This window comes from Podarcis raffonei, chromosome 7 (genome assembly GCF_027172205.1).
Source record: "Podarcis raffonei isolate rPodRaf1 chromosome 7, rPodRaf1.pri, whole genome shotgun sequence".
In the NCBI taxonomy this organism is placed as follows: domain Eukaryota; kingdom Metazoa; phylum Chordata; class Lepidosauria; order Squamata; family Lacertidae; genus Podarcis; species Podarcis raffonei.
This window is the reverse complement of record NC_070608.1, coordinates 3670499-3696878: the sequence shown is the minus strand read 5'-3', so window position 1 is coordinate 3696878 and position 26380 is coordinate 3670499. Positions and strand designations below refer to the sequence as shown.

The window sequence follows — 26380 nt, the reverse complement described above, 5'->3', positions numbered from 1 at the left end:
CACCCCATGCATCCAATCGGCTTGCTCCGCCACTGGGTTGATGCTAATGCTCTTGAGATAGGCGGGTGCTAACAGCAGCAGCCAACAGTGCATGGCTGCCACTCGGCAGAATCTGTGCTCTCCAGGCGGCGACTGTCCAAAACGGACAGCGAGATGGGAGAAGCAGAGGCAGGTTCCTACCCTAGCAGGGCCACAGCTCAGTTAGGGCCCTGAGCTCCACTGCATGTGTTCTGCATGCAGAAGGTCATGCAGAAGGACCAATCCCAAGAAGCTATTCCAGGCAAGGCTTGGAGGGACACCCTGTCAGAAATCCTAGAAATCTGGCTCTGAGGGCCTTCTGGAGGTTCCCTAACTGCGAGAAGCGAGGTTACAGGAAACCAGGCAGAGGGCCTTCTTGGTGGTGGCTCCCGCCCTGTGGAATACCCTCCCATCAGATGTCAAGGAAATAAATAACTACCTGACTTTTACAAGACACCTGAAGGCAGTCCTGTTTAGGGAAGCTTTGAATGTTTGAAGTTTTATCGTGTTTTTATTATTTTTATTTTATTTTTATTTTTATTTTATTATTATTATTATTACTACTACTACTAGAAAGGAATATTCGCAACCGGCTTTAAGAGTGATATTCCCCTGCCCCGGAAAGCAGCCCTTACCTTGTCAATGAAATAAAGGGCCACGGACCTCTGCCGCTTCTTCATCTCCTTCGATTTCCAGTCCGCCCGGTACTGAGCACGAATCTTGCCCACCACCCCTTTCAAGCAGCGAGCAATTTCGTATTTCTGCCAGTCCTTCTCCCCCTGGGAAGAGAAGCAGAACCGGATACAAGTGTATACTTCCGGGTTTTGCATCATGCGAATGCGCAGAAGTGCTCTGCGCACCGCACACGCGCGTAAAGGCGGCGCCTCCAGTTAAGGACTTTTCAGGTTAGGTACGGATCCCCGGAACGAATTTAATTCGTATCTGGAGGGTCCACTGTACTCCTGAAGGGAACGCCCCGTCCCTCACCTTCAGCTTAGAACTGGGGTTCAACATAATGTACTTTATGGCCCCATTAATGTTCTCCGTCCACGACGCCAGCCAGGTCACACTGTTGTCACACCGAACTTCCTTCCACTTGTGCCCAGGAGGGGGTTTCGGGATCTTGGAACCCCTGGACAAAAAATGGGGGAGAAGGGGGGGGAAAAGGTTAAGATATCAGAAAGCAGAACAGGAAACATCACAATCTGGATGGTGAAAATATGCATTTTGTTCGTATAAGCGACCAAACGACTGAGTTCCCTGGACTGCTTTTACAGGGAATCGGAAATCAGGGTGGATAAAAATCGAAGGTTCTTTTTTTAAAAAAATCAGATAATTTTTTTAAAAATCAGGGTGTGGTTTTTTTATTTAAATTGGATTTTGAAAATAAAATGCTTTCGGAGGAAAAACCTTTCTAAATATAGCTTTCTATTTAAGTTACATTGTAGTCCAAAGACTATTCATCAGCAAATGAGGATTTGTTGTAAGTTTTTCATGTGTGCTTAAAACTCAGTCTAAGTTGTTGTTTTTTTATTTAAAAAAATATGTTTAACCACATCAGTTAACAGACATGGATACATATGCTATAATGTTATTGTTTTAGTTAAATAAATTGTTTAAATTGTTATTAAGGGAATTGTTATTTTTCTCCTTCTGATAAAGGAGGGGGGAAGCCAAAGTTGTCGACCGTTTTTTAGGGGGGGGGAATCGCTCACCTGTAACAATGACGCAGCGGAAAAGGGAATATTTGACGCTACGGAGTAATAGAGCGATGGAGGAGGAGGGCAGGAACTTTCGCTCCACTGCTTTTCACTGCCGCCGATCGAGGGGCACCCCCCTTCGAATTTGGCACCCGGGTGCCCCGCACCCCTTGAACCCCCAGGTAAAGACAGCCCTGGTTCCACAGGGCGGGTACCACTACTGAGAAAGCCCTTATAAAAACAGATGAAACCGTTGAGAGTGGAACACAGGGGGTTGGACTGTGTCTATGGGTCTACGTCTCCTTAGGTATTCCCTTTATATAATAATAATAATAATTTATTATTTATACCCCGCCCATCTGGCTGAGTTTCCCCAGCCACTCTGGGCGGCTCCCAATCAGTGTTAAAAACAGTACAGCGTTACATATTAAAAACTTCCCTGAACAGGGCTGCCTAAAGATGTCTTCTGAATGTCAGGTAATTATTTATCTCTTTGACATCTGATGGGAGGGCGTTCCACAGGGCGGGCGCCACTACCGAGAAGGCCCTCTGTCTGGTTCCCTTTACCGTAATTTCTTTCCTGACTTTCGCCAGGGCAGGTTCCAGCAATAAATTTAAAAAATGCAATATTGAAAGAAGTTTGAAACAGACCTCTATCTTTGCTCCTCAAGAGATGAACCCCCCTCTGAGCCCAACAAGTCACCCTTCTATGACCCAGGCACCCACTTGCTACAGTTTATGATGACATCTTCGGGCATTATCCTCTTCTTGACTCTCCCCATCTTCGGGTGGTCCCCACGGCCTCGGAAAAGACCCGGCGGCTCCGTCTTGAAGTTGCCAATCTTCTCCCGGTGCCCGTCAATCGTGCAGTAACCGTATTCCTCTTGTATTCTTTCCGCTTCCTTTTTCAATTTCTGGGTTTTAAAAAAAGGGCAAAAGGAATAAGACTGAGAGATAAATTAATGTGCGGAACCAGGTGTTATTCCGATAGTTTTAAGTCAGGCTTTGATAATGGTACAGGAAGATGGGGGGTATAAATAATAAAATTATTATTATTATTATTATTATTATTATTATTATTATTATTATTATTATTACAGCCTGTCCCCACCTTCTGGGGTAGACTAACTGTACAGTCTTCAAGTGTTTGCTAAGGCTAACCCATGTTGAACGTATGTGCAATAGCCTAACCTTCAAGATTATTCATTTTGATTTCAATGAGTTAGAAAGAGTTAATAAACAGCTTTATCACACAGGTATCTAAGCAGTGCACATGATCAAACTGCAGACAACACAGAGGCATTAAAAGCATGTACAGTGGTACCTTGGTTCTCAAACGCCTTGGTACTCAAACAACTTGGAACCCAAACAGTGCAAACCCAGAAGAAAGTGTTCTGGTTTGCGAACCAAACTGCTCCATTTTGAAGGTTATGCTTCCGTTGTGAGTGTTATGCTGAGGTCTGTCTGTTTTTGCTATTTATTTTGCATTTTGTTTTTGCAGCTCTTTTTTTTGTGTGACTATGTGGAACCCAGTCCAGCTACTGATGGAATGATTGTGTGACTGCAGTACACTGTTTATTGCAGCCTTTCTCAACCTGTGGGTCCCCAGATATTGTTGAACTACAACTCCCATCACCCCTAGCTAGCAAGGCCAGAGTTCAGGGATGATGGGAGTTGTAGTCCAAAAACATCTGGGGACCCACAGGTCGAGAACCGCTGGCTTATTGCTTTCATTTTATGGATCAATGGTCTTGTTAGATAGTAAAATTCATGTTAAATTGCTGTTTTAGGGGTTGTTTTTAAAAGTCTGGAACGGATTAATCCATTTTGCTTTACTTTCTATGGGAAAGCACGCCTTGGTTTTGGAACACTTTGGTTTTGGAACGGACTTCTGGAACGGATTAAGTTTGAGAACCAAGGTACCACTGTACGCATAAAATAAATTATGGTTTAAACGCAGATCAAAGTTTTAAAACAACTATAAGTAACTAAATTATATATCTGGGAAGGCTTCCTGAAATACAAAATCCATACAGGCAACCTGCCCAATGTCAAGAGGCAGGGAGTTCCACATGCTGCCACAGTAAAAGATCAACTCCTGAAAACAGACATTTTGAGGCACTTGCAAAAGTTCCACTGAACAAAGTGGTTGAATAATAATAATAATAATAATAATAATAATAATAATAATAATAATAATAATAATGTGGTTGAATAGGTGCATCTGGGGCAAACTGTTCCCATAAGTTAGGTGGAAATCACAAATCTACGATTGCAGTTGGTGGTGAAGGAGGCCTTGGGTTTTATCAGCTAGCAGGGGTGCGTCTGAACCTGTTTTTCCTCCTTTGGCAGAGCTTTCTGAGCCTCCTGTCTCTCCATGAAATAATCGTGAATCTCTCTGAAGTCGCATTTGTCCAGCTGCTTGATCTTCTTCCTCTCCTCCGACGTCATCTGCTACAGGAAAGCAAGGAGGCAGAGGTTTGAGTTCTAAAGCTGCCTGTCACACCAATAAATAAGGCACATGAGCCATGAGATTATCGTCAATAACGCCTGCCTTCACTCAACAGAGAACCCCAATTAGCTGCGTCCCACAGATTCATGTGTCTTAGGGACGCAGGTGGCACTGTGCTCTAAACCACGGAGCCTCTTGGGCTTGCTGATCGGAAAGTTGGCGGTTCGAGTACCCACAATGGAGTGAGCTCCCGTTGCTCTGTCCCAGCTCCTGCCAACCTAGCAGTTCAAAAGCACACCAGTGCAAGTAGATAAATAGGTACCACTGTGGCGGGAAGGTAAATGGCGTTTCCATGTGCTCTGGCACCCATCACAATGTTCTGTTGCACCAGAACCGGTTTAGTCCTGCTGGCCACATGACCCGGAAAGCTGCCTGTGGACAAACGCCGGCTCGCTCGGCCTGAAAGCGAGATGAGCGCCGCAATCCCATAGTTATATCTGATTGGACTTAACTGTCCAGGGATCCTTTACCTTTTTTTACCTTTACCTAGCCCAGGAACACCCAAAATGGCTGGTAGTGGCTCTTCAGTGGAGCCTCCATGTTGGAGGTAGTCTACCTCCAAGTGCCAGTTTAGGGGGATGAACCACAAGGCCCTGCTCACTACCCTCATCCCCTTGCCTGCCTGATTCCCAGAGGGACTTGACCAAATACTGCCAGAAACACAATACTTTGCTCTGAGCCATCAAGATTGCAATTATTTTCTTATGCATCTGAGGAGGCACCTTAGGGACATCTCAAGGCCGGCAGGAAATTAGCCTGATACAACGACAACAAAAAATGTGTCTAGAATGTCAGTAAAATGCAAGTACGGTCATACCTCGGGTTAAAGACGCTTCGGGTTACATCTTTTCAGGTTGCGTCCCATGGCGACCCGGAAGTAACAGAATCGGTTACTTCCGGGTTTCACCGCTCGGGCATGCGCAGACGCTCAAAATGACGTCACGTGCATGCGCAGAAGCAGAGAATCACGACCTGCGCATGCGCAGACGCGGGTTGCGTTCCTCTGAGGTTGCGAACGGGGCTCTGGAACGGATCCCGTTCGCAACCAGAGGTACCACTGTATATGGTCCCAGGACTTTCCAAGTTCCTGGGACCTTCCTGTCTTGTGCTCATTTCTGATTGCTGCTGTTACTTATTTAATGTTTGATTTTACATAGTCGTAGAATGCAATGCAGGAAGAGCAGCTAAATCTATTTGATTCCAGCTATGAATTACTTCATGTAAAGCATCTTAAAGCAATTTAGCAATAAAAACGATTCCACATCTACAAATGATTACAAGCAATTCCACAGATACAAAGGATTAAAAGTGATTACAAAGATAAAACAGATTTTAAATCCAATATAGATAGAATGAGATAAAGATCTCCACTTAAAAGGCTTGTTGAGCCCTCTTGGACATTTTTGGGTCATAACTGACCTACTGTGGGGCAGTTGCCAGGAGCACAAAAAGCTGCCCACTGGCCCATTGAACCTAGTTCTGTCCGCACTGACTGGCAGCATCTTCCCAGGGTTCCAGCTGCCAGCCTCACCTGGACTGATCCTGGGTCTTTCTGCACACAAGGGAGATGTTCGGCCACTCAGCCACCCCCTCCCCCCTCCCCAGGAAGCCACAGGCAAATACCTCTGTCCAGTCACAGAAAAAATTCTTCTTGAAAATCGCCTTTCTCGTATAGTCGTGATCGAGCATCTTCGCATAGAACGTGGCTATCTCCTCCGTCGCCGGGCTGAGTTTCATAGGCTTGCCTGGAAAGAACAACAGTGGCCCGGCAGGAAGAAACAAAACTGTTTTAGCCATTTTGCGTTCCACTTTTGAGTTGTAAAAAGGTCGATTACTTTTTTTGTCCTAGAGACAAAAACGATCTCTAAGCAAAGTAGATAAGTAATGCATTCTAAGTAATGCACAGATAAAAACCAGCAAATTTTCAAAGCAAATGCAGACAACTAAATAACATGTTTGGGAAGCCTTGCTAAAATAATTTTTTAAAAAAATATTTCCCGTAGGTGCTTGAAATAGTGACGCAAGGGTAGCCTGCCTAACATCACTCTAGCCCAATGGTTGCCATTAATTTGATTTTGAATTGATTTTAAAATGAATTGATTTTAGAATGCTGTGTTACTTTTATTGTTGTTAGCCGCTCTGAGCCCAGCTTCGGCTGGGGAGGGCAGGATATAAATAAAATTTTATTATTATTATTATCAAGAGGCAGGGAGTTCCAAAGGACAGGTGTTGCCATGCTAAAAGAGGCTTCTGAAGAGCATCTGTTAGGACCAAATCTCCTTTTGGACTAATCCGGCAGACGCTTCTTATGTTTCTATGACCCCCTGCAGATGTGGTTAACTGTTCAGACTGAAAAACCTTTACCAAAAACTAAGTTTGTTTTAGTTGACCTTTGCCCAAGACTGTTAAGTTGTGGGCGAACATATCAGACGACACAGCGATTCTTCAGAACAGCTCTTGTTTATTCACAGGCCAGAACAGAACTGAACTGAAGGGTTCAGCCAGCCTGCTTATATAGAGCTCCAGAACAACGTAACTGTTGCCATTTTCTAAAACTATCCAATCACTGAACGTCACTTTTCGATCCTTCATTTGCATAACTATCTACAGTATCCCCCTGCTGGCCCAGGGTGAGAACTTCAGTACATAACAAAGACCTTGCCATCCAGCCATTGCCTGTTTCCTTCACCAACCTGTCCAGCACAGAGGGTTGGCTATGCCAGTAAATAAAGACCCTTTCAGTCTAGGGTGGGGTTTTTTTGGGGTGGTTGGGGCATTGCAGGTACACTAGGCAACATGCTATTGATAGAATCATAGAATCATAGAATCATAGAATCATGGAGTTGGAAGAGACCACAAGGGCCATCGAGTCCAACCCCCTGCCAAGCAGGAAACACCATCAGAGCACTCCCGACATATGGTTGTCAAGCCTCTGCTTAAAGACCTCCAAAGAAGGAGACTCCACCACACTCCTTGGCAGCAAATTCCACTGTCGAACAGCTCTTACTGTCAGGAAGTTCTTCCTAATGTTTAGGTGGAATCTTCTTTCTTGTAGTTTGGATCCATTGCTCCGTGTCCGCTTCTCTGGAGCAGCAGAAAACAACCTTTCTCCCTCCTCTATGTGACATCCTTTTATATATTTGAACATGGCTATCATATCACCCCTTAACCTCCTCTTCTCCAGGCTAAACATGCCCAGCTCCCTTAGCCGTTCCTCATAAGGCATCGTTTCCAGGCCTTTGACCATTTTGGTTGCCCTCCTCTGGACACGTTCCAGTTTGTCAATGTCCTTCTTGAACTGTGGTGCCCAGAACTGGACACAGTACTCCAGGTGAGGTCTGACCAGAGCAGAATACAGTGGCACTATTACTTCCCTTGATCTAGATGCTATACTCCTATTGATGCAGCCCAGAATTGCATTGGCTTTTTTAGCTGCCGCGTCACACTGTTGGCTCATGTCAAGTTTGTGGTCAACCAAGACTCCTAGATCCTTTTCACATGTAGTGCTCTCAAGCCAGGTGTCACCCATCTTGTATTTGTGCCTCTCATTTTTTTTGCCCAAGTGCAATACTTTACATTTCTCCCTGTTAAAATTCATCTTGTTTGTTTTGGCCCAGTTCTCTAATCTGTCAAGGTCGTTTTGAAGTGTGTTCCTGTCCTCTGGGGTGTTAGCCACCCCTCCCAGTTTGGTGTCATCTGCAAATTTGATCAGGATGCCCTTGAGTCCATCATCCAAGTCGTTGATAAAGATGTTGAATAAGACCGGGCCCAAGACAGAACCCTGTGGCACCCCACTAGTCACTCTTCTCCAGGATGAAGAGGAACCATTGATGAGCACCCTTTGGGTTCGGTCAGTCAGCCAGTTACAAATCCACTGAGTGGTAGCATAGTCAAGACCGCATTTTACCAGCTTCTTTACAAGAATATCATGGGGCACCTTGTCAAATGCCTTGCTGAAATCAAGGTAGGCTACATCCACTGCGTTCCCTTCATCTACCAGGCTTGTAATTCTGTCAAAAAACGAGATCAGGTTAGTCTGACATGACTTATTTTTCAGAAATCCATGCTGACTATTGGTGATCACAGCATTCCTTTCCAGGTGCTCACAGACTGTTTGCTTAATGATCTGCTCCAGAATCTTCCCTGGTATTGATGTCAGACTGACTGGGCGGTAATTATTTGGGTCCTCTCTTTTCCCCTTTTTGAAAATAGGGACAACATTTGCCCTCCTCCAGTCTGCCGGGACTTCGCCTGTTCTCCAGGAATTCTCAAAGATGACTGCCAGTGGTTCTGAAATCACATCTGCCAGTTCTTTTAATACTCTTGGATGCAGTTCATCTGGCCCTGGAGACTTGAATACATCTAGACTAGCCAAGTATTCTTGTACTATCTCCTTAGTTATTCTGGGCTGTGTTTCCTCTGCTGAATCATTTGCTCCAAATTCTTCAGGTCGGGCATTGTTTTCTTTATCGGAGAAGACTGAGGCAAAGAAGGCATTGAGGAGTTCAGCCCTTTCTGTGTCCCCTGTTTGCATTTCACCATCTTCTCCTCTGAGTGACCCCACTGTTTCTTTGTTCTTCCTTTTGCTACGAACATACCCATAAAAGCCTTTTTTGTTGCTTTTAACCTCTCTAGCAAGCCTGAGTTCATTCTGTGCTTTAGCTTTTCTGACTTTGTGTCTACACGTGCTGGCTATTTGTTTGAATTCCTCTTTGGTGGTTTCCCCCCTTTTCCATTTTTTGTACACATCCTTTTTTAATCTTAACTCAGTTAAAAGTTCTTTAGATAGCCACCCTGGCTTCTTTAGGCACCTTCCATGTTTCCGTCTCAATGGTATTGCCTGAAGTTGTGCTTTTACTATCTCCCTCTTAACAAACTCCCAGCCATCATGAACTCCCTTTCCTTTTAGTATTACTGTCCATGGGATCTCACCCAGCACTTCCCTAAGTTTTATGAAGTCGGCTTTCTTAAAGTCGAGAAATTGAGTCCTAGTATGCTTGGCTGCTCCTTTCCGCTGTATAGTAAACTTCAGAAGAGCATGATCACTCGCGCCTAATGATCCTTCCACTTCTACCCCACTAACCAGGTCATCAACATTGGTTAGGACCAGATCTAAAATGGCTGTTCCTCTTGTAGCTTCTCCCACTTTCTGGACAATGAAGTTGTCTGCAAGGCCAGTGAGGAATCTGTTTGACCTTATGCTCTTGGCTGAGTTTGACATCCAACAAATATCCGGGTAATTGAAGTCCCCCATTACTACTATCTCCCTTCCTTTTGCATGCTTGGCCATCTGTTCCAGGAAGGCATCATCTATGTCCTCCGTTTGGCTTGGGGATCTATAGTAAACTCCCACAATGAGGTCACTGTTATTCTTCTCTCCCTTAATTTTGACCCAAATGCTCTCACTTTGGCTTTGAGGTTCTAAATCTTGGATCTCTTCACAGGTATACACATCCCTGACATATAACGCCACTCCTCCTCCTTTCTTGTCTGGTCTGTTTCTCTGAAATAGATTGTATCCCTCCATTATTACATTCCAATCGTGGGACTTATCCCACCAGGTTTCAGTGATGCCTATTATGTCATATTTAGTTTGCTGTACCAAGAGCTCAAGCTCATCTTGTTTATTTCCCATACTTTGCGCATTAGTGTACAGACATTGAAGTCCATTAATCATTCCCCCGTGTCTCTTATTTAAGGATTTTTTCCTCCCACCACTAGGTCTGCGTGCTGTTTGCTCCATTCGGTCTATGACATTTGGATGATCATCTTCATCAATTGATAGACTCCTACCTTCAGGAGCACTGTCTCCCTCCCCCACATTAGTCAGTTTAAAGCCCTCCTGATGAGGTTTCTGAGATTTTTTGCAAAAACATTCCTACCAACCGTTGTGAGGTGCAGCCCATCGCTTGCCAGAAGTCCATCTTCAAGAAACTGCATTCCGTGATCTAAGAATCCAAACCGTTCCTGTTTACACCATTTGCGAAGCCAGTTGTTCACTTCCACTATTTTTCCCTCTCTCCCTGGGCCACGTCGTTCAACTGGGAGGACAGATGAGATGACAATTTGTGCATTTAATTGCTTCAATTTCCTGCCCAGAGCCTCGTAATCTCTTTTGATCTTCTGGAGGCTATTGCTTGCAGTGTCATTGGTTCCCACATGAACCAAGAGGAAGGGGTATTTGTCAGTGGGTTTTATGATTCCTTGCAGTCGTTCAGTTACATCTTGGATCTTAGCCCCGGGGAGACAGCACACTTCCCGAGACATCTTGTCAGGCCCACAGATCACTGCTTCTGTTCCCCTCAGTAGGGAATCCCCTATCACCACTACACGCCTCCTCTTAGGTCTGGTCGGGGTTCTTCCGTGAGCTGTCCGTTCCAAGGTCGCCTGCACATTCCCTGAAGACTGCCTTTGCTGCTCGTCTTCATATACCTGATCGACTGTAATGAGGGAGAGATCCTCAAATGGAGTCTGCTCTTCGTCTTCCATGCTAGGGGAAAGGACCTCAAAGCGATTGCGTATTTCTAAACAATCAGAGCGAACCCTGGGCCTCCTACTTCTTTGAGTCACGTTTCTCCATATATCTGGCTCCTGTGTTGGTGAACTAGCCTCCTTCTCAGGGGAGTCCCCTGTCTCCTCCTTGGTGGAGACGGTGTGCTCTGTTGCTTCCAAGAAGAGCTCCAGCTCTCTAATTCTTTGGAGCGTAGCTACACGTTCCTCCAGTTGCTGGACTTTGTCTTTTAAGAGGGCAATCAACATGCAATTGCTGCAGGTAAAGCTGCCTGCAACCTTTGGCAAGATGGCAAACATTGCGCAGGAACCACAGGGGACTGCAGCTGTTCCCTCACCCTCCATCTTGAGAAGGTGTCGTTGGGGGTGACTACAGCGGTCCTCCATCATAAAAAGCGTGAAGACAGGACAAATAAATCCCCCCAAATAAACCTATATCTCCCCCAACAAACGTTTGAGACTAGCTCCCCTAAATCTAAAAGATGGATCAAACTGCGCGCGCCGCTAGGCGCGCGCCGCTGCCCTACAAGCTCTGACAAGCTCCTCCCACAGCTAATCCCCTACCTCAACAGAAGCCCTGCCCCCTCTGACCTTTGCACAGAGAAAGCAGCTAATCAGCCACAAGAAACTCACACAAGAAAACCCTTTTTGTTCCTTCTTCAGCCGCTGCCCTACAAGCTCATCATTCATGGTGGATTTATAACTGGACAGTCCACACATCATTCTGTTTTGCTCTGCAACGATTCCACCATATTACCGCATTATTGCCACCTAGGGGGCGGGCATCTTGCGCTATGACACAATCAAAGCGCGACAAAAAATACCCTGACCCGGAACATTTATTGGAACCAAAAGTTGCAGGATTTCAGCAGGGAGCTCTAGGTTGTGCACTGATTGAAAAGGAAGCAGTATCCCAAAACTCTTGCATCGATTGCATATAACCGCCCCATTATCATCATGAGCACAAACCGTCGTGATTGCACAATAAAAAGGACATCTAGATAAAGGTAAAGGGACCCCTGACCATTAGGTCCAGTCGTGACCGACTCTGGGGCTGCAGCGCTCATCTCGCTTTATTGGCCGAGGGAGCCGGCGTACAGCTTCCGGGTCATGTGGCCAGCATGACTAAGCCGCTTCTGGCAAACCAGAGCAGTGCACGGAAACGCCGTTTGCCTTCCGACCGGAGCGGTACCTATTTATCTACTTGCACTCTGACGTGCTTTCGAACTGCTAGGTGGGCAGGAGCAGGGACCAAGCAACGGGAGCTCACCCCGTTGCGGGGATTCGAACCGCCAACCTTCTGATCGGCACGTCCTAGGCTCTGTGGTTTAACCCACAGCGACACCCGCGTCTCTAAATTCCAGAGATTAAGGGTTGCTTAGTGCAGATGGTCAGGGAACAAATATATCCAACTTGGTGAACTTGGAGAAGGTCAAAGGAGGAGCATCTGATCACTGGCAGGTTTTCTCTTACTCTCCTCCTTTTCAAGCCACAGGCTACAGCCTGTCAGGAGTTCAGCCTACACTCGAATAGGACCCTGGCAGGGACACATGCCCGAGACTGGAATGTTCCTCCCTCCTGGTCGTTCATTCGGGAGCTTTAAAAGCTTTCTTCTGCCCGAACATCATAGCGACCGATGCAAACCGACACCGGCACACTTAGGGATCCGCAGAGTTTGCGCACCTTGCGTGACAGACCTCAGCAACTCGGCATTTTGGCTAATCTGCTTTATTTACATATAAACATACAAGGAGCACTGCAATGTGGCTCCCTCTCTCTCTAGCATCAGACAGCAAAGAAAAAAAGAACAAAGGACAATAGTCCCACTGTTGATTCAAGCCAGCAGAGCCAGCGAAGTCCAGAGGAAATTGGCCACCCTCCAGGTGCCCGGCTTGAATCCTTGTTGACCTCCCTGCCTGCGACTCCCGGCAAGATCAAGGCGAGGTCTTTATCGGCGATTCTTCCCAACGTGAAGAAGAAGAACACACCATTCCTCCCCCTCCCATCGCCGGGGGGGGGAAGAGACAGACAGAAATATATTTACATACTTTTATTCCTGTCTTTCCAGCAGTACAGAGAAATCATGTCTGTACTCTCTCATCCCAACTGCAGAGATAGAATAACTCCACCCATGTACTTCCAGTACAGGGTCATGTGACACTCTGAGCTAACATCCGGCGCTCAGTGCACAGAATAGACTGTCCCTGGTTCCCACGGTACAGTCCCATAACATCAGCTTCCTGTTTACCATTCCAGCCACCTGGAGCTCGCTTATGCATTGCTCCTTTTTCGTAACATCCTCCCCCAAAAGAATCAATGCGTGTTGCGGCAAGCAGAGCGTGATCCAGAGAAGAAAACAAACAGTTGTTATACACATAACACTCCCATGTTGTTTCAGTTCCACCCTTGGAACTCCCCGCCACTGGTTTCCCCAGTGTACCTCTCTGGTTATCTGGTTTCCAAGGAATGAGTGCATCTGCATTACCTTGGCTAGCAACTCTCTGTTGTGTCTTTGTCTCTGACTTAGACACAGCTCCATCCTGTCCTCGGTTGTGTACAAGAGCAACACATGCAACAGCTAAGTTAGCAAACTCTTTTGAGTACCTCTTGGGTGGTTGACCCTTTGTAACTCTCTCAGACCTACGTATGAGGTGCTGATCCTCTCTGCTCACTGGACTCACTGGACTCTTTGGAGAACCAGTTCCAATGGTAAACAGTGGTTCATCCTTCACCTGTGAAGGCCTATCCATTGTGTGAGATTTCCTCTCAATGACTGTGACAACTGAGCTCTCCGAGCTATCACTGTCACTCTCAGTACCACTGTAATCTGTAAAATCACCATCATCATCTGAATCGTCCTCAGTGGGAAATGCGTGTACTATCACTCTCTCCTGTTCAGGAGCACTCTCTAGAAATTTTGTGAGAATCACCTGACCAGATTCAGACAAAATTACTCTGTAGAGACCCTTGTCATAACCCACAAAAATGCCTCTGGCATTCTTTACTCCACCTGGAGCTTCTGTCCTCACATGAGACCCAAAAACCTTGAAATGGGCAACAGAAGGTTTTCTCTGGAACAATTTCTCAAAAGGAGAACTCCCCAACTCTTTTGAAACCTTTCTCATTAGCGACTCAGCCCAGTACTCATGTGGCAGATGTGAACTAAGCAATTGCGCATTCATCCCCTTTTGCAATTCTTTGTTCACCCGTACACAGACACCCCTGTTCCACGCTTCCGCTGAAACAGCTACCTTGTGTCTTATCCCTTTCTTCTGCAAGAACCTCTGGAAATCCTGTAAAAGAAAAATCTGCTTCTCGTCTGTGAATAGACAATCAATGTTAGCATCATGCATACTTTTAACCTTGTCACAAAACTCCTGAAACCTCTCTAAGGCTTCGTGTGGTTTTCTCAACACATAAATCCAGACAAAGTTAGAGAAATGATCCACACACACAAGATAAAATCTTGCACTGCCTCTAGATGGTTCTAGAGGACCAATCACATCAGCATACACCCGCTGAAATGCTCTGTTGACCCCGGTGACCTTCTTGGACACACCTGCAAGAGAAACTAGGTTAGACACAGATGAATTACATTCCATGTAATCACTTTGGTCAAAAGTCAACAAATACAGTCCATCTTTCTCTCTGGCAGAAAGAAATAACTCTCCATCTCTGTAGATCTTGCAGCTCTCAGCATCATAGGACAGTCTCAGTCCTTTCTTTGCAATCTGTGAAACACTCAGCAGATTGAACTTCAATTCAGGAACCAAATAAACATTGTTTATAGTCAAGTTCAGACTCTTAAGATACACAGTCCCTATCCCGGTCGCTTCCAGCTCCTGACCGTTGGCCTGTTTCACAGCGAAGCTTTGCTTCTTAAACGTTGAAAAGAGTTCTCTGTGTGGGGACATATGAACGGTGGCTCCAGTGTCAATTACAAATGAGTTCCCAACATCTGGCGTGGTTCCTTTCGCCATCAAAGCCTTTGCAGGTTTCACCATAGGCTTGGTATGACCTTTGCCTGACGCCTCAGGCTTTGCTGAGCGGCCCTTCGCTCCTCTTGGCTGGCGTGGCTTCTTACAGTTCCGCTGAAGATGCCCAGCCTGTCCACAATTGTAACATTGGACAACGTTCAAAGCTACAGCTTTCTTTCCAGTAGCCTCGTTGGTGGGGGAATTAGAACTCCGTTCCTCCCTCCCCCTGTCCTTTACTTCCAGTGCAGCAAGTCTGTCCTGTTCATTGAGAACGACGGCAGACACCCTTTCCGCGGTCAAATCTTGAGCCGGAAGGGAACCAAGCTGACTGGCAACCGTTTTGTAAGTCCGATTTAGGCTGTTGATCATCATGAAGCAAAACACTTCCTCCTGGAGACGGAAATTGCGTTCCACCATCTGCTGGCGCAGATATTTCATCTCCGTCAGGTGCGCTTGAACATCTCCATTAGGCGCAAGCCTCAGATTGGTCAGCTTCTCAAAATACAGCAACGCTGAAGAACCAGCATCCCTCTGATGTGTTCTACGCAGCGTTTCCCAAATTTCCCGTGCATATTCCAAACCCTGAATATGCACCAATTGGTCATCTGACACACACAGAATTATAGCCGTTCTGGCTTTCAGATTCTGTGACTCCCAACCTCGGGTTGGTGCTGCAGGGATTGGGTTCTCAATCACGTCAAAGATCCTCTGATTCTGCAGCAGGGCCTTCATCTTTATAGACCAAGATGAATAATTGTCATTAGTCAGGGGAGGTGGATAGGGTAACCCTCCCGTCTTCTTGGTATCCATTGTGAACCCAAGTGTCAGCTCTCACTTTCAAGCCGGTAAAATCCAAAAGCCTTTCTGGGCTGTTTACTGCTTTTACAGGCAGGCAAACTTCACGCTGTTTTCCACAGCTGCGTAGTTAATCAAAACAATTCCTCTTCCCAGGCTCTTTGAGCCATTTAGTAACTTTCCAAGCCTTCTGGCTGTCGTTGCCTAGCAACCTGCTCGGGACGGGAATCTTATCTACCACAAGAATTCCTGGTATGCAGGCTTGCTTTCAGAGCTGTTTTTCTCAAACGTAGCTCTTTGTTTTGAACCAGAGAATAAATCTTTCTGCGTTCACTCTCTTTAGCCCGAAATGCAGCATACCTTTTGGGCTCCGTTGCCTGGAAATACACTCCTCTCGGTGTCCAGCTGTCTGTTCAGCTTCTGGCTGCAGGCAGACGCTTTCTTAATCTCCTTAGGTGCAGAGGATGGCAACGATTCATCGACCTCTCACCACTCAGGCTGATTCTCATGGATCAGTAGTAAACCATCGGCATTGCTACCAGATGTTGATTCAAGCCAGCAGAGCCAGCGAAGTCCAGAGGAAATTGGCCACCCTCCAGGTGCCCGGCTTGAATCCTTGTTGACCTCCCTGCCTGCGACTCCCGGCAAGATCAAGGCGAGGTCTTTATCGGCGATTCTTCCCAACGTGAAGAAGAACACACCATTCCTCCCCCTCCCATCGCCGGGGGGGGGGGAAAGAGACAGACAGAAATATATTTACATACTTTTATTCCTGTCTTTCCAGCAGTACAGAGAAATCATGTCTGTACTCTCTCATCCCAACTGCAGAGAGAGAATAACTCCACCCATGTACTTCCAGTACAGGGTCATGTGACACTCTGAGCTAACATCCGGCGCTCAGTGCACAGAATAGACTGTCCCTGGTTCCCACGGTACAGTCCCATAACATCAGCTTCCTGTTTACCATTCCAGCCACCTGGAGCTCGCTTCTGCATTGCTCCTTTTTCGTAACACCCACTTCACGGAACACAGTAGCACAAACATCCTGTCTCCGTCAATTCCCACTCTGTGGAGTCAAAACATACACCGTCATGTGATAGACAACAATCCCATGACTGCAATCACGGAGCAGGAATTCTAACACAGCCACGCGGTCGCACCAATCCTGAGTGGGTTGTTGTTCCATCTCTTTCTCTCATCGCAGCCCCCCGCCACTCAGGGTGACTTCAGAGAAGCCATGGACCTTGCAGTCCATTCCAAAAAATGAAAGGAAAGACTATACCCACCGTTGTAATAGAAGCTGACTCCCCGCGGCAGCCGTTCGTAGGGTGGCGCAAAGTACGGTCCCCTGTGCTCCAGCTGCTGCCACTTCACGCCATTCGCATGCTGCTCCTCTTCCCACCTGGCGAGAGCAAAAGAGGACAAAGAACCAAGGATGACATTTCCCCTTTCTACTCAAAGTTAACTCGGATGCCTTTGTTTCTTGTATTTGAAAATCCGGTTATCTTTGTGACAACGGCGGCAAGAGCCTTAATAGCACAAGGATGGAAGAATGAGGAAACCCCGACTAAAGAACTATGGCAAGAGAAATAGATGGACTACGTAGAATTGGCAAAATTGACACACAAACTACATGACAAGGATAACTGTGACTTTAAAGATGAATGGGAACCTTTTACGAAGTATTTAAAGAAACAACAAAATGAACTAGACTCCTTAACAGGCTTTGAATAAACATTCACAAACTTTTTATTGGTAACACTCAGATAGATAAATTAAGGTTTTGTACAGTTTTGTAACATGCAGAAAATAACGTGTGTTGATAAACCAGAGAGAGGAGCTGAGAGAAGTCTGGGGGGGCGGGTTATGTTTTTCCGGGGGGGGAGGGGAAAAACAGGGGAATTTAAGGATGATATTTTTTTATATAAAATGTGATGCTGAAATAATTAATAAAAAATAATTATTTTTTTAAAAAAGAAAATCCGGTTGTTATTATTATTATTTTTTTATTTTAGGCAGGGTGGGAAAGATGCAAGAGTTAAGCTCAGCCCAGGCTTTCCAGAGTCCCTACAGACGGGGGGACTCATTATTTTCTTTATATCCAAATTTCATGAGCCCATTCTTAGAGAGCCATCATTTGAGACTGCAGGCCGATATTACAGACCCATTATTCCCCTCCAAATAAAACAATGGACCCATTGTTTTATTTTCCAAATCTATCACCAAATGTTATTTATTTCCAAAGTGCCAATGGATGGAACCATTATTTTATTTATCTTTATTTCATTTACACGGAAAGCCATCATTTTATTTACTCATGCAATAAGAGACCTTGTTTGCAAAATGTGAAATTGACAAAGTTTGCAATGGCTGCCCTGTTGCCCATGGCAGGGCCTTCTTTGAGGTGGCTCCCTCTTTCTGGAACACCCTTGCGGGGTACGAGCACTGGTCTATCCTCATCATTAACACTGAAGAGGAATTTTAAAACTCTCCTGGCCACCCAGGCATCTAAGGGCTGAGAGACAACGTTCCTGGTAACCTGGAAGCAATCAACTGTGTATGTCTCGATTTCTCACTGTTTTCAGATATACTTTACAGCTTTAGTTAACAGGTTTTATTTTTAATCGTATTGTTTTGCAGTTGCGCTGCTTGTTGCCCTGGACTCCCTTTGAGAGGATGCAAAATGAAATTAGACCTGTTTGGCCACTGTGAGAATAGGACTGGATGGGCTAAACAAGTAAGAAAAATAAAAGTCAATTATAGAAGCTCCCAAAAAATCAGTGACAAGTTCCAGAGAGGTAATAAATATTAATATTAATATTAATATTAATATTGATAATTTGTAGTACCCCATCAATCTGACTGGGTTACCTCAGCTTCCATCAAATATAAAAGAACGAAACAAAGCATTGCAAAGCTCGTATGAGTTAAATTTTCATAAATTTGTAGAGTTTGACGGGGATCCTGAGACATCTAGTCCAACCCCCAGTCATCTAGTCCAACCCCCAGGAATCAACGCAGGAATTCGATCCATTCTATTCTGTGGTGCTTTTAGCTTTCTGTTAAATTATGTTGTTAAATTATGTTGAGAGCGCAAAATATGGTCTGAGGCTCAACATCAAAAAAACGAAGATCATGGCCACTGGTCCCATCACCTCCTGGCAAATAGAAGGGGAAGAAATGGAGGCAGTGAGAGATTTTACTTTCTTGGGCTCCAGGATCACTGCAGATGGTGACAGCAGCCACGAAATTAAAAGACGCCTGCTTCTTGGGAGAAGGGCAATGACAGGCCTAGACAGCATCTTGAGAAGTAGAGACATCACCTTGCCAACAAAGGTCCGTATAGTTAAAGCTATGGTTTTCCCAGTAGTGATGTATGGAAGTGAGAGCTGGACCATAAAGAAGGCTGATCGCCGAAGAATTGATGCTTTTGAATTATGGTGCTGGAGAAGACTCTTGAGAGTCCCATGGACTGCAAGAAGATCAAACGCATCCATTCTTAATGAAATCAGCCCTGAGTGCTCACTGGAAGGACAGATCGTGAAACTGAGGCTCCAGTACTTTGGCCACCTCATGAGAAGAGAAGACTCCCTGGAGAAGACACTGATGCTGGGAAAGATGGAGGGCACAAGGAGAAGGGGACGACAGAGGACGAGATGGTTGGACAGTGTTCTCGAAGCTACAAACATGAGTCTGACCAAACTGCGGGAGGTAGTGGAGGACAGAGGTGCCTGGCGTGCTCTGGTCCATGGGGTCACGAAGAGTCGGACACGACTAAACGACTAAACAACAACAACAAATTATGTTGTACATTTTTACTGTGTTATCCTTTTGCAACCTGCTTGGAGGGTTCCCTCCCCACCCCCAGAACACAACACAAACAACCAAGCCACACATAAATTTCATGAGATGAAATAAATATACGTTATAAAATGAAATTTTAAAAAAATATTCGCCCCAAACCACACACACACCCCCCCAGAACAAAGTTTCCTAGGAAACTTCCTCACCCGCCTCCACCCTAAAGGCACAAGGCTATTTTTTAAAAAATGAAGGATTACTATTTATTACAACAGCAGTCATAAAGAAGAAACACGAACAGAAAAAAAATGAGATATACAGGTTAAATTGCCGTGTTGGCACTTTGCGATAAATAAGTGGGTTTTGGGTTGCAGTTTTGCTTATTAATTATTATTATTGCAAAACATACAACACAAACAGACAAAAACAATACCACAATAACAACTAAACATTAATTGACTACACATCATCTTACACCACACATATCTTTGACTTCCGAATCACGTCATTGTGCTTTCTAAATATATGTACTCTATTCCTATACACACTTCCTATTATATCTATTACATACCGGGAAGAATTTTTACGTTTTCGATTCCCTTTAACCTTCAAGATTCAGTCTACACCTGCCAGGAGATCTGCATTTTTCACGGTACTGTTTTAAATATTCTTTAGATATTGCCCTTTCTTTGCTCGCTTTCTGAGTGCTGAGTTTCCTCTTATTCTCCGAGGCCATTAGTGCAGTTAATTATTATTATTATTATTATTATTATTATTATTATTATTATTGCTGCTGCGGCTGCAAATCTCTCATACCTGATCCTCGAGGTCTTCGCATTCCTGCACGCTGCGTGAAACCGCATGGCATTAAATGTCAGGAAGAGTTGGAGCGATGCTGGAGGGATCTGGGCATGGAATGGGCATAATGCCCATGCAGCCAGTGAAAGCACATGCTTAAGCATTCCAGGATGCCGGGCATGTCAGTCTGCAAAAGCCTGACCCTGCTATGCCTCCTTGCCTGCTAAGATCTTGCAGCTCATCCCGCAGCCCAGCCACATGGCAACAGCTGTGTGTCACTCCTGCACGACCTTCCACCTGGAACTGCTTTGCTCTCCCCCCGGCCCTCTTAAAGCAAGGCTTACAAAAGCAGCAAAAATTAAATGCATGTGTTTCCATGCATGCTTTCCAAAATAATCATCATAATCATTAAGGACAACAATGCATTTATTTTTTAAAAAAATAATAAAAAGCAGGCATGTTTTGATCAGCAATGCCCACAATGCCAGAGCGCTGAGGGATGATGGGAAATGTAGTTCAGGGCGCTAAGCAGCGGCCTAGCTCGCCACGTGACGCAAGCAAAGCGGTTGCTAGGCAGCCTTTCCGTCCGGGCCAGATTCATTTAAAGAGACAGGAGCAACATTAGAGGGTTCCTTGCTAGTTTGGGAGGTTTTTTTAGTGGAGAAGTTTGGTGACCCAGCCTTCTCCAAGAAGATGCTCTGGCAGATGTTTTTGGACTCCCATCGCTCCCCTCCAGTATTTTAATATGTGGCAAATGACAGTTTCGTTTCTTACTCTTTCTAAAAATAAATATATTTTTTTGCAAAAAAGTTTTTAATTAAGTTGGTTTGTATGTTGTTGAAGACAATTGTGGCAATTATCTTTATAGTTTTTGTTTGTTTGTTTTTGCACAGTACAGGAGGAAACATTTGAGAAATCTTGCATTAATACTATTTAAATGAGTGACCTGATCGCAATAAAAGTGGGGTCTTAGCTAGGGTTTTTTTAACCCAAAAATAGTGGCTTTAAGCTTTTTGAGCTGCTTCTGCTGCTTTTTACACCGCGTTGTCGTGAATTTTCCTGACATACGGCAGGCCTAAAGAATACTCCTGGCCCACAAATGGAAGCAGCAGGAACTTCCTACGAATGGCAGATAAAGATGGTAGAATATGTGGAGATGGCAAAGCTGATGGGGAAGATGCGGAATCGGCGAGACGAACTGTTTCAGAAGGACTGGAGCAAATTTATATATGAAAGAAAATTGTAAACATTTGAAAACGTTTGTAGGTTTGAATTGAAATGCTTTTATGGAACTGATTTACATATAAGGAGGTGATTTAGAAAATAAGAAGACGATATAAGGTAAAAAACTGGCTATAGAAATGGGAAGAATTTGTTAAAAGATGTTGGGAAGTCAGAAAGGAAGGGAGGGAAGTCGATGCTCTTGTTGTAGCAATGCTTTATGTGATATGTCTGTGCAATGAAATGTAATTAAATATGGAAAAATCAATAAAAATTATTTTTTTAAAAAAAAGACATATGGCAGGCCTGATCTTAGCAAGTACGAGTACAAAGTCAGCACCTGACTTGGTTGGAAGCTTACTCAGAAGTAAGTTCCACTGGGTCCAAAAGGGCTTACTACTCTCAAGTAAGTGCCTGTAGGATTTCAGCCCCAGCCTATCAATCAATCCAGTCCAAACTTCTAAATCTAAAACTATAAATGTTTGATAATAGACTCACAGAGTTGAAAGGGACCCGGAAGGATCATCTAGTCCAACCCCGCCCCCCGTAATAAAGGAATATTTTGCCCAATATGTGGCTTGGACGCACAACCCTGAAATTAAGATGGAGTAAGCTTGTTTTCTCCTGCCCCAGAGGGCAGGAACCCAAACTGATGGATAAAAAAACCAAGAAAGGAGATTGTGACTAAACATTAGGAAGAACTGTCTGAATGTAAGAGCTATTTGGCAGTGGAAAGTGATGGGCTGTTCTTCCTTGGAGGTTTTTAAGCAGAGGCTGGATGTTACGGAAAAATCTAGGTGTGAGGCTGCTCAGTCACCCAGTTCGTCAGGCAGAGCCCACAGGTCCCAGTGGAACAAAGGAAGGAGTCCAGCCACCAACCGGGGCAAATAGCTGCAGACCAAAGTTTATTGCGCAACAGGTTCAAAGAGGAATTTTGAACCCTGAGGATGGGGTGACTTTTAAAACTTTCCCACCATATCCCAGAATACAGTTCGTACAGCATCATTGCTACATCACTGACATGTCCAGACAAGTCCTTGGTACAAGATTAGCATAAGCAGACATGGCAGGGCAAGACTCAGGTATAAGATTAGCACAGGCAAACACCTCTGATGTCCCACCACCCAAAGTACAATAGAACTTCCTTTGCATGTCTGGATCCCTTGGCAAGTCTGGGGATGGGATTAGGCTTTCCTTGGCCAACAATCAGCTCAGCAACTGTCACCTCTGGAAACTTCCCGGAGTCCTTTTTCAAGGGGAAAATAGCTTTGGAATGGAGGTGAAGGCTGAAGCCTTATCCTTGCCAGGGAATCGTTTGCCTGCGTCCCCAGGGCCGAAGAGAGAGAGCAAAAAGCACCAGGAAAGATTCTTCTTTGGAGAAAAAAAGTTTTATTGAAATCTGTGCACAGAGGTGGCCAGTGGGATCGTTCCCAAAAGACTGGCCCATAGATACAAATAAACAAGCATCTTTATACCTGAGAGTCTGCCCATCTCTTCCCACCTCTTCAAATTCTCCAATCAGCTGGCAAGGTTAAGCTTATTTCCTTATATGGCATATGGCTAGCTAAACGCCCCTCCTTCCCTTGTTCGTGTGTTCTTCTCTTGCGTTACTGCATCAGAGAGCATGTGCAGAGAGTACTGCAGTTTCTACTTAGCTGAGAGAGAAAAAAACAGGAAATGGGCTTCCCTGCTAGCCAGCAGAAAGAGGAAGCTGGCCTTTCTGCAAAGCCGCTGCTCGCTGTCTACTAGCCGGCAGAAAGAGGAAGTGGGCCTCTTCCCAATTCAGCAAAGCAGGATAATATGCAATTTTAACAGAGCAATTTAGAAAAGCAACTTATCAGAGCAATTTACTTTAGAAAACAATTTATCAGAGCAAAGCAATTTACTTAAATATAAAATACAGGGAATACCTTCCCTGTCCCTTCATTCCCTCCTCTTCTTTTGGGACAACCTATCTCCTAGGTTCGTCCTGGTCTCTCGGGTTTATAATCCTGGGGAAGAGCAATAAGGGCCATGATTCTTTTTGCATCACACCTTGTAAGCATTGCACGAAGCAGGATATACAGAAGCAAAAAAGCAGAAGGATTAACAGCGGCCCTGCTAATAATACCACAATATGCCTGAGCCAACTGCCATGAGGCAGCCAGAAATATAACCAACCCCATAGATCACCTCCTGTAGTTTTCAGCGGGTTCCTGGCTATCATTGTTTCCATGTGATCAATGGTGGCTGAAATGCTGACATTATTATCTGGGACATATCTATTTTATTGCTGAAGGGCCCACTGATACTCGTGCTCTATCAGCTGCCTTGCTTCTTGGGAGGTTGTGTCCCACCTCTCTGAGGAGGAGCCTATTATCTTAACCAATTTTCCCACCTGTCCTTGTGGATGCTTAATACTCTCATGATTTCTTCCCAACACACTGTATCCGAAAGGGGCTTCTCCCTCTACATATATTAACATATACCCACAGGAATATATATCCACCCTTGCAGAGGCCTGACACACGGAGTGACCATATCAAAGAGTTCTGGCCCCAATATCAAAAGTCCTGGCGGTGCCTTAAAATTTGCTGGGGAAAAAAAGTCTCTACGTTGGGGACGCTGCCCGCGGGCGTCCCTCCCATCCACTTGTCCAGCAGGGTGGTTGTCTGGCGCTCTTCTGGAGATGGTTAGCTTCAGAGGATCATCAGGATTTGGTGTAACTGTCCAATCTAAAATAGCCTTCTTCACTTAAGTGTGGTGGACCCAAGGGGTGAGGTCAGCAGTGGGCCTGGGTCCACCTGTTAAGAAAGAGACAAAATCTCGGGAGAATTACTGCACATAATTATCAAACTGCACATTTTGACTAGCATGGGGGGTTATTGCAAAACTGAGTGGACAAAGGCTGGTCCATTGTCAGATCCTATTGACCTAGGTAGTCCATAGCGGGGAATGATCTTCTATAACAGGCACCTGGTTACCTCGGACGCCCCCTCAGTTCTGGTAGGCCAAGCTTCAACCCATCCTGTATACGTGCAGACCACCACAAGCAGGTAGCGGTATAGTCCACAGCGGGGCAATTCAGTGAAATCCACAACAAGGTCTTCCATGGGTGCAGTTCCACTATGCTGAATCCCCGGGGGAGCCAAGGGTCCGGTTCTGGGATTATTCTTTTGACATAGCGGGCACTTCCTGGAAATCTGGGCTGCCAGTTGATAAAGGTGGGCTATGTAGAAGCACTGCTTCAGCTGTCTGGTTGTGGCATCTGGTCCCATGTGGGTGGACTCATGGTATCTCTGAGCAATCTGCCGAGAAAGGGACTCTGGGATCCATATTCTGTCATCATGAGTAAGGTACCATCCTTCTTCGGACAATGTCAGCTCCTGAGCATCTGCAGTGTCCCTTTCCTTTTTAGTGTATATTGGCTTATCAGCGGTGTTCAAGATCCTTCCAGGGACCAGTGCTCCAATAACTGACGCGGGAGCTGGTTCCCGGGCTGCTTCCTTGGCCACTCTGTCTGCTAGTGGTTTTCTCTAGCCACTTCTCCTAGTCCAGTTTTGTGTCCATAACAATGGATAACTGCCACTGCCTTGGGCTCCCATACAGCATCCAGAAGGTTCAATAAGGCTTGTGGGTGGGCCACCTGGTTTCCTCTGGAGGTAAGCAAACCTCTTTCCTTCCATAAGGCTCCATGGGCATGTAAAGTCAGAAAGGCATACTTAGAGTATAAATGTTTATCTTCTGTCCCTTTGCTAGGGTCAGGGCTCTGGTGAGCGCTGTTATTTATGCCAGCCGGGCCGACGTTCCAGGCGGGAGTGGCTGCACTTCGATCACTTGGTCTTCCAAGGCTACCACTGCATAGCCTGCCTTCCGCTGTCCAGCCTTAACAAAGCTGCTTTCATCCACAAACCATGAAGGCCAATGGGGGTTTGCCTCCTCTTTGAGGTCAGGCCTGCTGAAATATTCTTCATCCATTACTTCAATGCAATCGTGCATCTGCTCCTCACCTTCTCCTACCGGGGACAGGGTAGCTGGGTTGAGGGCGGTGGTGACCTGAAACTTCAAACGCGGATGCAGCAATAACATCTGACACTTTCTCATCTTTGCTTGGGAGAGGAAATAGGTACCCTTCATGTCAAGCAGAGCTGGGACTGCATGCGGGGTCACACAAACAGTGTCTTGGCCAAAAATAAATTTGTCTGCTTTGTTCAGTAGGGTGGCTACTGCCACAACTGCTCTCATGCACGGCGGTAAGCCTTGTTCTGTAGGCGTCAGGCGCTCAGATAGGTATGCCACTGGCTGTTGCCAGCTTCCCAATTTTTGGCACAAAACCCCTTTCGCCGTCCCTTGGTCCTCATCCACGAACAGAATAAAGGGTTTTTCGGGATTTGGGATGCCAAGCGCTGGGGCTTGCTGTAGTGCCTTCTTCAAATCAATGAAGGCTTGCTGTTGTTCTGTGCCCCAAACAAAGGGGTCTCTCTCAGTTCCTCTGGTTGACTCATGTAGAGGCTTGGCAATGATGCTGTAATTAAATATCCATATCCTACAAAATCCTGCAGACCCCAGAAAGCCACGGAGTTCCCTGCAGTTCTTTGGTTCTGGTATCAGGATAATAGCCTGCTTCCTTTCTTCACTGGTAACAAAGGGGTCTTCCACTGTGATTGGCATTGCCTCAAGATCCTATGTTGGAGCAGTCGCTCTAGATGCACCCACACTCCTTCAGTCGCCCTTCGTGGGATGGGATACTTATTTACTACAACAGGATTGGCAAATGGCTTGGGCTTCACAATTATTGGTGGGATATTCTTTGCCATTCCTGGGGGGTTCACTTGTTCCAGAATACTGGCGGGGATGGGTCCCTCCTCTTCTTTTACCATCATGAGGCGCCAGTACTCCCTCAGGGGTGCCTCCACAACCAGTTTCCCAAGTGACATAGTGGACAATGTGGCTTCTCCCGATGGCTTAAAAGTAATTTGGGCTTGCAACTTTACCAACAAGTCTCTTCCTAATAATGGAATAGGGCATTCAGGGATATACAAAAGGTTGTGTTACACCACTTGGCCTCC

General features: G+C 45.5%; 2 protein-coding genes across 3 annotated transcripts in view; both read right to left on the bottom strand.

Moving 5' to 3' along the window:
- The window catches only part of LOC128417023 (lymphocyte antigen 6E-like), a 261315-nt gene that overhangs the window by 194156 nt on the left and 40779 nt on the right, over positions 1-26380 (bottom strand). The gene's annotated exons all lie outside the window — the stretch shown is intronic.
- TOP1MT (DNA topoisomerase I mitochondrial) overlaps positions 1-26380 on the bottom strand; it is a 44633-nt gene that overhangs the window by 10712 nt on the left and 7541 nt on the right. The window contains exons 1-7 of one of the 2 annotated variants that reach the window (XM_053395143.1): positions 20130-20566; positions 16799-16914; positions 5854-5975; positions 4050-4172; positions 2445-2632; positions 1006-1150; positions 654-797 (exon numbers count right to left, since the gene is read on the bottom strand). In XM_053395143.1, the coding sequence (XP_053251118.1) occupies positions 654-797; positions 1006-1150; positions 2445-2632; positions 4050-4172; positions 5854-5975; positions 16799-16914; positions 20130-20275 (984 nt within the window). In that variant the 5' untranslated portion in view covers positions 20276-20566. Of the gene's footprint in view, positions 1-653; positions 798-1005; positions 1151-2444; positions 2633-4049; positions 4173-5853; positions 5976-16798; positions 16915-20129; positions 20567-26380 lie in introns of those variants that run through there. The other variant, XM_053395142.1, reaches the window with a different exon arrangement.